The 14,076-nt window shown below is 44.2% G+C and overlaps 1 protein-coding gene across 1 annotated transcript in view; it reads left to right on the top strand.

Annotated features, from left to right (window-relative positions):
• reck (reversion-inducing-cysteine-rich protein with kazal motifs) overlaps positions 1 to 14,076 on the top strand; it is a gene marked incomplete at its 3' end in the record, with an annotated part of 54,177 nt that overhangs the window by 25,231 nt on the left and 14,870 nt on the right. The window contains exons 5-14 of the mRNA XM_079234654.1: positions 784 to 869; positions 977 to 1,024; positions 1,724 to 1,757; positions 2,498 to 2,695; positions 3,784 to 4,048; positions 4,143 to 4,316; positions 9,926 to 10,138; positions 11,319 to 11,455; positions 12,847 to 12,990; positions 13,068 to 13,256. Coding sequence (XP_079090780.1) covers positions 784 to 869; positions 977 to 1,024; positions 1,724 to 1,757; positions 2,498 to 2,695; positions 3,784 to 4,048; positions 4,143 to 4,316; positions 9,926 to 10,138; positions 11,319 to 11,455; positions 12,847 to 12,990; positions 13,068 to 13,256 — 1,488 coding nt within the window. The remainder of the gene's footprint in view (positions 1 to 783; positions 870 to 976; positions 1,025 to 1,723; positions 1,758 to 2,497; positions 2,696 to 3,783; positions 4,049 to 4,142; positions 4,317 to 9,925; positions 10,139 to 11,318; positions 11,456 to 12,846; positions 12,991 to 13,067; positions 13,257 to 14,076) is intronic.

Genomic DNA, 14,076 nt, shown 5'->3' with positions numbered 1-14,076 from the left:
AAGATCTATACTTGGCTTCCGTGTATCGACACAATATGGGCACGCAAAATATCACGATACTATGCTGAATCGATTTTTTCCCCCACCCGTATAATCTGCCACATCTTTTGTTCATAGTCATGTTTCACGTCAGCAAAAATGTGTCACATTTAATTCAAAATCACTTTTTAATAATAAAGCTATGTGATCTTCATGGGTAAATGGGGTCATTGTAGCAGCACCAATCTGACAGATGGCAAATCAAGATACTTAATAAATACTTATTAAACCTGGGACTGGTCACAATAAACAAGCACTCTGAAATGTAGTGCAGTTTTATCACAGGTTTGGGGGAGCGTGCCATTTGGCATGCTGACGGCAGCACTGTCCACCAGAGGAGCAAACGAGTCGAGCGTCTCTGAGGCGGTTCCTTTAACGGCCTGTGCAGGCGTTCTTTGGTTCTGAGCGAACCAGCCAGCTGTTGCATGAGCTGGCCGGTCTTGGACAGTGCAGCCGGGGAAGGAGATGGATGTGGAAGTCCTGGGCTGGTGCGGTTCCCCGTGGTCTGCTGATGTGACAGTCTTGCAGGCAGCGTGCCAATGACACGCTCCCTCCCCTCAAACCTCAGATTGTCTTGGCAACGTGCTCATTAATACAGACTTTAACGAATTTGTGAACAGAATTCAAGGGAAAACCCCTCTTGTGTGCGGAGAAAATAGTGTCTGTCGTCCACACACTGCACAAGCTCCATGAAACAGTTACACATAACATACGGTGGGTCCGTGGTGTTTGATTTGTCTCCAGGAGTATCCAGGAAGTCGGAAGGCTGGGTGGGGCTGGGCTGCTGCGAGCTGGCCATCTCATCTGAGTGTCGCAGGGAATGCAGACAGGTGAGATATCGTGACTGCAGTGTGGCCCACTTCCTGTTTTCAAGAACAAACTCCCGGACATTCGTTTTTGCTGTGTTATTATTAAACTTTCTCCTTTTCCTTTATAGGCGTCATCTAAAAATGACATAACTAAAGTATGCAAAAAAGTTACCGAGGTAAGTCCGATAACATGAATTGAGTAGCTGCAGGTGAAGTGGTTTTGTATTCTGATAATGATATAAAAGAGCAAAATTGATGTGGAGACTCAGGTTATCTTATTCTGTCAGAATTAAGTTGAAATAAAAATATGTATTTCACCGCTATTTTTTTAGTGTACTATGAATAATTCAAGAGAGAAGTAGTCATTTTCTCATAGACTTCTATAGAACCAGAGGCGTCGCTCCCTGGGAGAATGCAGGCTTAAGAAACTTCTCCATCGGCAAAACTGTATACAATACTAATAGTCACTTTTTATTAATAAGTTTCTGTTTTTTATGTAGTTTAAAAGAAAACCAAATAACCAACATCGTTTAAAAGACAACTTCATAGATTTGGAATAGAACAAAAGGGATAGAGGAGAGAAAAATTTATTTCGATACAAAAAGACTTCCCATTAAAATAAGAATACAGTCATCTTGATGAAAAGATAGAGGAGGGCAGTAGTTTCCTGTTGCGGCAGGGTATTTTATCAGAATCTGAGGAGGAGAAACCACTCTTTGGTTTAACTGCTTGTGACTCACTGACTCATTCTGAGGCCTTTGAATCACTCTGCCAAATCAGTTGTAAACCACTAAGACACTGCTTTAGTATGTTGTGGCTTTTGACTCATACTATGTTCACATTAATCACCACCAGCTTCTCTCTTCTCCTTTTAGAACTCCCTCTACAGCTGCATTACCAAAAATGAAAGTAAGTTGTCTCTCACACACCAAAATAAACAGTGACGACGCCAACGACTGCAAACACTGATCTCACATCTCCCTCCGGCCAATAAATAAACAAACAAACCCATCAAGACCAGCACTATCTTCTCGGGACCAATAGATGAACTCGTTAGTATTCTCTCTCTGTAGATACACAACATGCACAGACACACACACACACACACACACACACACACACACACACACACACACACACACACACAGCAGAGCCATGTTTTTTGCCTGGCAGGATGTGAGGTCACTAACTTCCTGTTGAGAGGTCCTTTTGCGTTTGTCAATGTCAACTTCAGTCTAAATAATTAAATCTGGGGAGGTTTAGAGCTCTGATTTCAAGGGTCCAGTTCAAGTCCATGAAACAATAATAAAGACCAAAGTTCAAGAGTGACACAACAATTTATTCCACATGCGTAATGACACTGACGTGCGTTGTCACCTAACAACTAACCACTATCGTCAGTTTATTTTCAGACAAAAGTTAAATATCCAATCTACTCCTGTTCTATTTCTATTGCGGTACAAATCCTCTCATCTTACTCTGAGTTGCCCAAAATGTTAAACTATTCCTTTAAGAACCATCAGAATATGGTATTTGCAGTCTTTTTAAATACATACTCACCCTGAGTATACCCTGATGTGTATTTAGGTTTATCACCGTGTGTGTGTGTGTGTGTGTGTGTGTGTGTGTGTGTGTGTGTGTTCCCGCAGTGGGCTCCACCTGCTGCAGCTATGCAGGGCGCCACACCACCTGCAGGGAGTACTGCCAGGCCATCTTCAGGACCGACTCCACCCCCACCGTGTCCCAGATCAACGCCGTCAACGAGTACTGTCAGAGCCACAGCCCCCAGCTGCTCAGCTGCGTCAGCAACTTCACCAAGTCCTACCCCATACGCAGCCCCATCGACAGTGAGTCTGTGCACGCTGCGCCCTGCACACATCCAGCCTCCCGTTGAAACCTTCACGACAGAGCATCATTCCTCAATTACAACAGCATTAGTAGAGAACTCTCTTCCAGAAGCGCCCCAATGAGCATCTATCTTCGTTGGCGTTAAAGGTGCAATGTTTAATGTCTTGCCACATGCTCCAAACAGATAGAGGGCAGCATTTCACCTCACAGGGTATATACAATTTCAATTTACAGTTGCCACTACGAGCCCAACTTTCATCTCTTCATACTGTTCTTTTCCCAACCCCAGCTTCATGCATCTTGAAACACACATTAATTTTATTTAACTCCTGTGTGGTCTTAATATCTATAAGCAACCCTTCATGTACAGCTAAATGCTACATTTAAAAACAAAAAACAAAATCATATACATTTTTAAATTTAAATCAGAAGAAAGTTATAACTAAATGAATCGCTCATAAGCGGTTGAAAAGTGTATGAGCACTGTGTGTTGTGCCAGCAGAGTTACACAATTCACTCGTTTGACCTGCTGTCTGTTTACCTGGAATAAAACTGAACATTGTGAAACAGCTTGACTTATTTTGTCACTTTACTTGGGAGGTTTTTGCTGCCAAGAAACCCACAGTACTCGACATCAGACAGCCAGCTGCAACAGACTGTCTAAAAAACATGCAGGGCGTGTGGGACACAAGCACACCGACACTGGAACAGTTTAGAAGCAATGGTGCATTCAGGTGCTCCTCGGATGGTTCCCATTTTTTGGGATTGTTCTTTAAACTTCAGCGCGTTAATGAGCTTGAAGTCGTAATAAGGAAACAACATGGACGCTACTAAGAAGAGTGGCGTACACGTATATATTTTTGGGATTATTCCAAAGCTACATGGATGTCTCCCAATATCAATACAAGAAAAAACTGAGAAAAAAAACTGAGAAAAAATGAAATAAAAAATAACCTCTTGCCAGATGTTGACGGAACATCAGAAGATGAAGGAAAGAGGTTTTCTTGTTGAAACGCGATCGTGTCGGCTGGTTGTGTGAGTCTTGGCTGAGTTTTTGACTCATTCATTCACCGTGCCTCCCACCCAGGCCTGTACTGCTGTGACCGCGCCGAGGCCACCCACTGCCAGGTGGCGTGTCGGCGGATCCTTCGCACCATGAGCACGGAGCACGAGATCATGGAGGGTCTGATCGACGAGTGCGGCTCTCAGCCCCTGCCTCAGGAGCCCATGTGGCAGTGCTTTCTGGGCAGCGCCCACCCTCCCTCCCCGCCTGAAGAGGAGACCCCCCACCCAGCCAAGATGGACTGCGCCAAGCTGCACTGCTGCGCCAAGGCCAACACCTCCCTCTGCAGGTATGGCACACCGCAGAGTGGAAGCCGCAAGCGTCGCTGTTCGGAGCGCTCGGTTGAGCTGACGTGTTTGTGTGTGTGTGTTCCTCTCTGACAGGGACATGTGCCAGGAGATCAGCACCAACTGGGGCAGCCAGACCTGGCAGGACTTTGACCAGCTCTGTGAGTACAACCCGGTGGAGACGGAGCTCATCAACTGCCTTGCCGACGTCAGAGAGCCCTGTCAGCTAGGTTGCAAGGACCTCACCTACTGCACCAACTTCAACAACAGGTCAGACCCATAGATGCTCCGAACTGATCCCTATTCAGTTTGTATGATTACACAAAACAAGGTGATCGCAACCGGCTACAACTCAATTCATCCTCCTCTTTAAAAGGATGCTTTTAGAAGCAAGTGAATTAGAAGAGCATACTTGCCTCAGCATTGTAATAAATGACATGAGGGTTTTGGTGATTTATTCGGCAAATTACCATCATAAAAGTCTTACACTTCAAAGTTTATTTAAACTACCATTTTACAATGACTTTAAACTAGGGCTGGGCACTGATTTATATACTGTTGTTAACTTGCTGTTGCTCAGAGAGTGCCTGTTATATTGTTCTGATAACATTACTAAATAAAAGGGTTACACTAGTTTATCATTCATTATTGAATTTTGCACATAATGCGATTAATCGCTGTTAATCACAGAGAAATCATGCGATTAATCAGTTAAGGTTTTTCATCTTTGCCCAGCACTACTTTTAACATGAAAGCCACTATGAAGAACTTTCTTTTTTTTCTTGATTTTGGCAGTCCCTGTGGACAAAACGCTGTAGTGCTTCACCAGAGACACACCAGCGTCCCTTTAGAAAGCCTCTAATTTTACTGGAGAAGGGGGTCAGTCAGTCTTCCACGCTCAGTCCTGGTTCTGGTTCTCCACTGCCTCCCTTCCCTCCAGCGGGCCCAGCAATACGGCCTGGGTCTTCATCAGCGTGGTGAAGCCCTGCTCCGCTGGAGCTTCCGACCAGTCCAGTCCAGTCCAGTGAAGCAAAACATTCCAAATTGAATCGTCTGTTTACATTTCAAGCGTCACATTTCACGTTTGGGATGACGTGATTACATCATGCTGGGTAGAATCGGCAGGAAACAATATTTGAAGTTTTGATGTTTTACCATCGTAGAAGTTAAATAGTTGTTGCTTATATACTGAGTCACATTTCCACCGTTCTCCGTATAGCTCTCCATATGACTGCTTTTATCTCCAACACTTCAACTACTTTCACTACTTACTCTCGGGCTGAGGCGTCAACCGGCTTTTCAGCTGCTTTCAGCTCCTCGCTTTAGACTCCAACTAATAGTTAACTATTCAGTGCCGACATGGAAATGAAGAACTCCCCTGCCTCCGGGACTTGGACTTAAAACCAAACGTAATAATGCGATCATTTCAACTTTCTTCCACTGTTTTCAGCTCTGACACCAGCAGTCAGCGACGTTACAGTAGCACACTTCCAGTTCCTAACAGAAAATGTTGCAGTTTCTATTTTCACAAGATTATTCGTGCCATCACACGCATTTGGTAACTGACACTGAACCCAGTGTGACCCTGGAGTTATAAGCACTGCAGCATGTTTTACGCACTGTCTACAGATGGGGCCAAAGGCCAAATGGAACAGCTTCAGAGGCTGCACTGGGAAATCACACTAACACACACACACACACACACACAGATAAAAACAAAATCAAACATACTTCACACATACACATAGCAGTCTGCCGGTCACCTGGTGAGGGAGGCAACCACAAGAGCCCCCAGACATTTAATACAGGAAAACATTTTGAACAGTCGAGGTTGCAGAAAGCGGTGGGATTCAACTAGATTAGAGTATAACATCTTATTTAGTTAGTGACCATATTTAGTCTTGTTCCCGCAGCCTCCTGCCCTCTGACATATAAGGGACTCGAACAGTTTGTGTCCAGGTTGAGAGCGGTCGGCTACAATCTTTCTCAGTTTAATTTACTAAATGAACATCATGCTGTATTGAAGAAGAAATGGGATGACAACAGAAGCCACACCAGAACTTCAGGTTCCGTCATATTATACATATACATTTTAGCAGTGCGGGCCGTGCATTTTCGGCCTAGGCCTTCTGTGCCGTCTGATATTGTATACATAAACACATGACGGAATGCTGCGTCATTAACGGACAATGCATGTAGTCCACATCAACAAGAAACACATTTAGTTATGTAGCCGAGGGTTTATCTTGCGCCTATACTTCACTTTATTAATAAAACAACACAATGCTGCGTAGTTTGCACAAGACGGCAACCACTTTTATTCTCGTTCCACACTTCACTAGAACATTTCCTCTCCTCCTCTCCTTCCATTTTTCCCTTCACAGTAAAAGCACACTGCTTCCTAGAGAGCTGTTCAAGTACTCAATATAATGGCTTACCGTTCTAACAAAACATGACAAAATAATCCAACAAAACTGCGGCACTAAAACACTGCACACACAAGAGCACGAGTCGATCCGAACGAATGATATTAACTACCGTAAAAAATGTGGGTTATAAGCAGCTACAAACGCTGCTTAAAGCAGCTACAAACACAAAAAGCAGTTCACTCACCAGACACTGTTCACTTAATAAAGACAAAGTCCATCCGCCTCTCTTTGTTAACAAATAATTCAATAACGTGGTTGTTCAGTTTATCGGTGCGCTTCACGGACACCAGTGAGGATCGTCACTGCCAAACATGCAACCCTCCATGAGAAAGGCATAAAGTAAATCCGCCACCAATTCCGTTTCTCCTCCTCGTTCAGCCATTGAGTATGAAAAAAACTAAAACACTAACAATTAAATGACTTCTCTAACACGTGTTTTGACAACCTGAACTGTCTTTACTAGCTATAGTTTTTCGTTAGACAAAAGTTACGGTGGCCCATTGACCCATGTTAATGGTCACGCTGGCTCTGTGACCAATCACACGTCCAGCACGCTAGCAGGTTATGTCAAACTAAAGATCTGATTTGTTGAAGTCTGTGACAATCAACAATAACGTACCCATGTACTTTAATCCGCTCTTCTTCCTTAGAGACACAGAGGTGAAATCTGATTGGATGAGAGCTCTCCTTAACATGCTGCAGGCAGCGCTGCAGGCTGGAAGCTGAGGAACAGACGCAGACAGGAGCTGTGCAATGAGAAAATAAGCTATTAGGGAAAAAATATTATAATACATGTAGTGTATTTGTGAAAAACAATTAAATTATAAAATAGCTATAACTTTGTGATTCTGTTTAGGCCAGCAATGCATTTTACCAGTGCATTTTAGTGGATTACCTTGTTTCCAAAGAGTCTGCTCACTCGATTCATAAAAAGTGTATTCTCACAAACAAACCCAGCAAAAGTGCATTCACGTTTAGGTGAAGGCAGAAATCTCAAAACCCGGTCCAAAAAAAGAGTAAACTATAATAATAAATATAATAATAATAATCAGATTAGAGCTAAAAAATAATAAGTGTTCAAGCACAAACAACAGCTTCTCTCAAAGTAAACGGTCTTACATGTTCTGTTATTCCTCACAAAGACAATAATCTGACAGATTGTGGTATTTCAGATCATGATGACATGGAGCTCACGCTGTGGCATTGTGGGATGTGGAGTTCAGGCAAACAAACTGTGTGTGAGGCTCTTTGATGGGCTCTGGGGGAGAGCGGGGTTCAAACGCTGTGCTGTGGAGCCGGGAGCAGCATGGAAGACTAACACTGGTCTGGAGCGGGAGAGCATGGAGCTAATGACTGTGTGTTCGTGCGCGCCGGTCTTTCTGCGTCTGTGAGACAAACAAGCCTTCTTCAACACGTCCATGCTCATCCTGATTCACTGTCCAAAACAGAATGCTTTTTTCAAGCAACTCACTCTCTATTCAGACAGTAATTGCTTACTTCACTAATTAATTCAGACTTGTTACAAATAACATCATGATGAAATCACAGCAGAATCTCTTTATTTCGGGTTCATACCGCTGCAGTAAACTAGACTAATTAAGCCGACGGGTGACTTGCTAGATACAGTAAATGAGTGATTTTGACATTTGGTTTTCCACCAAATCTGGGACTTTTGCAACATGCACAAAGCAGCAACTGTAAATAACAACATTATTTTCAACCATGGTTGATGACTGAAAGACATCGTGTTGGTAATCTACATGGAGGTAAGCCCCTAACCATGTAGATTACCAACAGGGCGAGTTAATGGTAAATGTACTTCTCTTCTAGTCTTCCGACCACTCAAAGCACTACATGTCATCATTCACCCATTCATACACTGATGGGAGGAGCTACCATGCAAGGAGCCACCTGCCCATCAGGACGATCTAAAAAAAATCACACACACATTTATATATATACAGTATATATAAAAATACATCTATACACATATAAGTTCAAAAGTAGATAGAGCAACGGGCATGAATGCGTGTGCGTATAAACAACCATACGTCTACTGTATGTCTCTTGTATTTTATGTTTTTGTGCTGTCTGTCTGTCTCGAGAGTAATGTAGTGCAGTACAACAATAACAGCTCCATGTTAAAAGCAGATGTGGCATTCAGCGTGATGTAATACCAAAGAAACAAGTCTGGAGCGCCGAGTTTGGAAATGTCATGGAAACAAGTTGCCGTCTGGAAGGAAAGAAGAACTCGGCACAGTGGACCGTGAGGCTCTGATGGATAGGGTTGCGACTCCAAGCGTACACAGAGTTTAGTCGGAGTGGAGGAAGAAGAAGCCTGCAGCATGAGCTGCAGCAGCCCTTGTTACACCACCGGCATTGAGCTCAGCTCAGTGAGAGCTTTAGTGACTTGCTCTTAACAAGAATCAGCTGACGGACGCATTTAGTTCTGGTTTGAGAGGAAAACCACGGTTGACCATTTTTGGGGTGAAATAAAGTTAATGATCCAGGGCTACACACACACACACACACACACACACACACACACACACACACACACACACAGGGCCGCTTCAAGATAAACAAGGCGTTCACTCAACAGGAGAAAATGGAATGATGGAACCACACCCCGAACTTTGGCCTGGAACCTTCTCCCTCCAAACCCACCAATCAGACATCAAAGACACTTCCTGGTGCGGTGGAAGAGGAAAACAGTCCCTCGCATTATGCAGACTCCCTCTGAGGACACTTACATACACTTAAGGCTTCCTCCAGTATTTTTCTGTCACGCTCACACAGGTGGTTGTTTACTCCGGTCGGGCCGTGTCTTGAGCAGCAGCAAGGGCCGGGACGTTTTGTCCGTGAACACACCACCCTCTCCTCGTTCTGTGTGGCTCATTCTGAGTGGGTGGCGAGATCACCAGGACGTAAACGCCGACAGCAGGCCAAACAGCTGGTTCCTCAATAAAGTCGAGCCGGCTACTTTATTGCATTCATGTTTTTTATTCTGATAGAATACTTTCCATGACTAAGTTTCCATTTGCTGTTGGTGTATGTTTTACCACAAGCCTCTTCAACACAATGCGAGCCCACAGCTATGAGTTTAGCTAGATGAGACTTAAAAAAAGATTTAAAAGTATGCCCTCCCCCTATAAAATAACAATAAGAGTGTATTTAACTCTAGTAAAGCATTACACCAACCATCATTGTTACAGTTGTGAAGGTTTCAATAGATAAATCATGATCTAATGCTTCTGAATGATGACGGTTTTGATCAGTCCTCCCCTTACCTCCCTAAATTTCCCCATTGGCTGCTCCATACTCTTGTGTCATTTCCAACTTATTTAAGCATCCAGCACAGGCCTGCATCCCATGGTTGTATCATACACTTTTCCATGCGTGTGTTTGCATGTGGACGATCAAACTCAAGAGTTCTCCCTCCGTCCTCAGGCCGACGGAGCTGTTCCGCAGCTGCAACGTCCAGTCGGACCAGGGCGCCATGAACGACATCAAGCTGTGGTCCAACGGGACGATCAAGATGCCGTTCATGAACATCCCGGTGCTGGACATCAGGAAGTGTCTACCGGACATGTGGAAGGCCGTGGCCTGTTCCCTGCAAATCAAGCCCTGCCACAGCAAGTCCAGAGGGAGCGTCATCTGCAAGTAAGTCCACTGCAAAGTTTCCCTTGATCAACGTTTTTTGGCCACCGATATCCAAACACACATCTCTTCCTGTCTCCCTCCATACTGCTCCGTTAGCCACTACGATCCATGTGTGGTCTGCCAGTCGCCCCAGACTCTCATTTGATTGGATGATTTCCTGGAAGGATTCAAACTGGGAGAATTCATTCAGTTCACTGGACCTTTAACCAACACCCACAGATCGGTCAACATTGACATTGTCTGTCAGTATGAACACTCTTAGTTAGTTCCACCTGTGCTTTTGGTGCTTTGAAATGTCCAAATGTGAGCCTGTATTTCTCCCCCTCCCCAGTCGCAATTTCGACCAGCTATACCTACTGGTTTTCTGTGAACTATTGATTCCTCCTGTAGTTTACATCCCATCTGGAGTGACGTCTGTGTATTCTTCAGCGGCAAGCAAAGAGCTGCTTGTCCTTGTGACCCAGTAAAAGTCCAGCCAGGCTGTTGTGTCTGCTACTGGTGGATATGGTATTAGCCTGTATGAGTTTGCATTTTGGAAAATGATCTCCTTTTAAAAAGTACAACTACTTAGCTATTAAAGGTTCCTGTTTGCAGTGTAGCCATGAGTACAGACCCAGTAGCACAGAGCGTTCTATGTTCTAGGTGAACAAGAGGCAACATAATAATTTATGTTTTTGCAGTGATGGATGCTTCAGAAGACTCATCCCTTAAGCCTGCTTTATGGACCATAATTTACTAAATAAACATCATGCTGTATTGAGGAAGACTTGAAACTAGAGATTTAGACCATAAACTCATGTTTACAATGTTTACTGAGGTAATAAATCAAGAGAGAAGTAGAGTAATTTTCTCATAGAGAGTCGATTCAGCATTGGCTTCACTGTTCGAAACCGGAGGTTGCCGCCTAGTCTTCATTTGTCTCGGCATGTTTGTCTATATATCCTCAATTCCATTGTTTTTCTCCCACTTCCCTTGAATGACCTTCCTCCGTCCATGGCACACTGCTCTCATCCAGCTACTGGCTGTGTGTGCTGGCAGAGTCTATCGCACAAACCTCAGATCTGCATTTGTATAAATAGAATGATTTATTCTTATCGTTTGTTTCAAGCTGTGTCACACTGGATTTTTGTTGTTGTTGTTGTTGTTGTTGTTGTTGTAGTTATCTCTTTTCTGTCCACAGGTCGGACTGCTTGGACATCCTGACCCAGTGTGGGGACAGGAAGCGTTTCCATGAAGGACAAACTCCAGAGAGGATCTGTGAGCTGCTGTCGCCCATTGATGACCCTGAACGCTGCATCCCGCTCCACAAATACCTCAGTGAGTCAGCATCTCATGGTCTCCTGTAGCAACATGTAGGGGAGCTCAGTTACAGATGGAATTAATAACAACATATATTATTGTTACTGGAAAGAAACCTTTATAAAAAAAAACTAAATTGCCTCCTCAGATTATACAACCATGTAGCTGTCACCCTTCAAAAGCTCATGCAGTCCAAATGTGCAAGTGAATGGATTTGTGGCCACCAGGGGGCGGAACTTCACAGAAGATGATCGACACATTAGTGACATTATTCATCTCATAACACAACATACAGTTAGTATTGCACTGGTTCCAAGTTGCTTCCATCGGATTTTGGGATCTTTGCAGAATATACATTTTCTGGGTCCAGACGTCTGAATCCGTCCACTCCACCGAGTTTCAGTCGACTGATTCGTCTGGTATCGTGACCTGAAACGGCAGTTTCTTGATTAAAAGTAAATGACCAATTAACACAGCAAGGGGGACTCACGATTAGCCACTCAGCGCCATGGGTGGGACTAACTAACGCTGTTTTCAAGCTGCTGTTGTCAAACTGTTGTCAGCTGTGTCCGAGGACGAGGAGCAATAATAACACCAATGGAGAACACATTCTCATAAAAACACCCACAAAAAACAAAAGAAGATTCCTCTTCATTCACCTCTTTTATTGTCATATACACTGTCTGTGTGTATGAGTATGAGTATACCATGAGAAACGCCTTGATAAAGCAAGCCATAGCAACTACAGAAGAAATTGTGTTTGTGGGAAACATAATTTGTTTCTATGAGCGATCGCAGTAAAGATGTTGACAAATAAATCAGACGAGGCAGTTTTAGTGATGTTGTTGTGGTCTTGACCGCTTTTCAACTAAAATCCAGGGTCTTCTTTGTCTGAGACCGAGACAAGACCCAAATCCTTCAAAAAGAGGTCTCGAGACCGGCCTCAAGTACGACAGCGCTGGGACATGGTAAACATTAGACACGCTGACTGGAGACCTTAAGTTCTAGAGGTATTGCAGGTCAAGAGGCTGAAGTCAAAGACAAGTCAAGAGTCATTGGTGTTAAAGTCAAAGTTGACTTGCAAGTATTTTAAGAGAAGACTGAAGTTGAACGCCAGGCCAAGTCACGTGACCAAAGTACGTCTGCTAAAAAGCTCTGTCGTGGTGATTTGATTCAGAGGTAAAATAAATTAATCTTTATGAATGGAGCTTGAATCTTTCTAACAACACAGTTGGAAACGGATTTCTGTTGTTCAGTTGTTTCCCGGATTGGGCTTTTATTCTGAAACCCAATGAATACGTTAAGTGTTGACATTGTCACCAACAGAAAAGACTCTAATATATCATCTGACAGCCATGCTTTACATGTCCTTACCCACCCATCACCTGCACCCCCACCCCTCCACACAGTCCCCAGTTCCCTAGGCAACAGCATCGTGCAGGAGGTCATCCACCCGTGCAACCCCAACCCCTGCCCCAGCAACCACTTATGCCAGGTCAACAGGAGGGGCTGCCTCGACGATCTCAACTGTCAGCCGTTCCTTTGCGTGCCAGGTACGACTCAGCGCCTTCACCGTTACTGTGTGTCTGCTGCACGGTGCTATTCTGACTGTGTGTGTGTGTGTCCTCAGGCTGTAAACTGGGCGAGGCTTCCGAGTTTCTGGTGCAGCAGGACGCCCGCATCCAGGTGCCCACTCGCACCGGCCCGACAGGGTGCCACGAGGTCTGCATCTGCGGCCCCAGCGGGCGCCTGGAGAACTGTGCGGAGATGCCCTGCGTGGACTTCGACGAGCCCTGCATCGTGGCAGGACAGAGGAAGAGTGAGGCCTGTCTGTCTGCATGTCCACAGAGTGTCTAGATCTCCTGGTAGCATGTGATGGGGATTATGATTATTACGATTATGACACAGTTGGTGATCTTACTTCCCGAGACGAGGTAGATTGAAGTCACTTCATGCTGAGGGGAGAATTCCCTTTGAACGTTTTTTACTACATTTACAAATCTTACTTAGTGACGAGATGTTTCCATTCATTGATATGGACTTGCTTCCAGGTCGCGTAGAATGGAAACATAATGCAACCAAACTATAATGAAACTAACGTGTGAATATATGGCTCATATGAACTATAAGAGGGAGATGAAAGTTTACATACTTTCCCTCAGATGGGAAAGTATGTCCCAGTGCCCCAGTTGTGTCAGACATATTCTTATTTTTCACTAAAAATAGCGAATTACAAACCATACTAATAACGCTACTTACATACTAAATGACCAGATGTTGTTGGTTCGGTTAGGTAGTTGAGTAATTCCCATAGACTGATTATAAGATGTGGATGTAGTCACCATGGTGTCAGCCATCGATGTGTGGACCACAGTTTTAAAGCCTTAAGTTTGTCACTTTGGCCGTCGCCATCTTGTTTTTTTGCAACCAGAAGTGACACGAGAGGGTGGAGCTAAGTACAGCCAACCGCTAATCAAGACATTTGTATGCAACCAAACTCTCATGAAGTGAAAACACACTCAAAGGGTCAAAGTTATGAGACGAAAACACAGACAACTCCCAGACCAGACAACGCCATGGTTGAGACCTGTCAATCACCTTGTAGCCCCGCGCTAAATCAAACTCTGCTTTATGGTCTG

This window comes from Taurulus bubalis (genome assembly GCF_910589615.1).
Source record: "Taurulus bubalis genome assembly, chromosome: 18".
In the NCBI taxonomy this organism is placed as follows: Eukaryota; Metazoa; Chordata; class Actinopteri; order Perciformes; family Cottidae; genus Taurulus; species Taurulus bubalis.
Note: the sequence above shows the minus strand (reverse complement) of the source record. Positions and strands in the feature narration are given on the sequence as shown.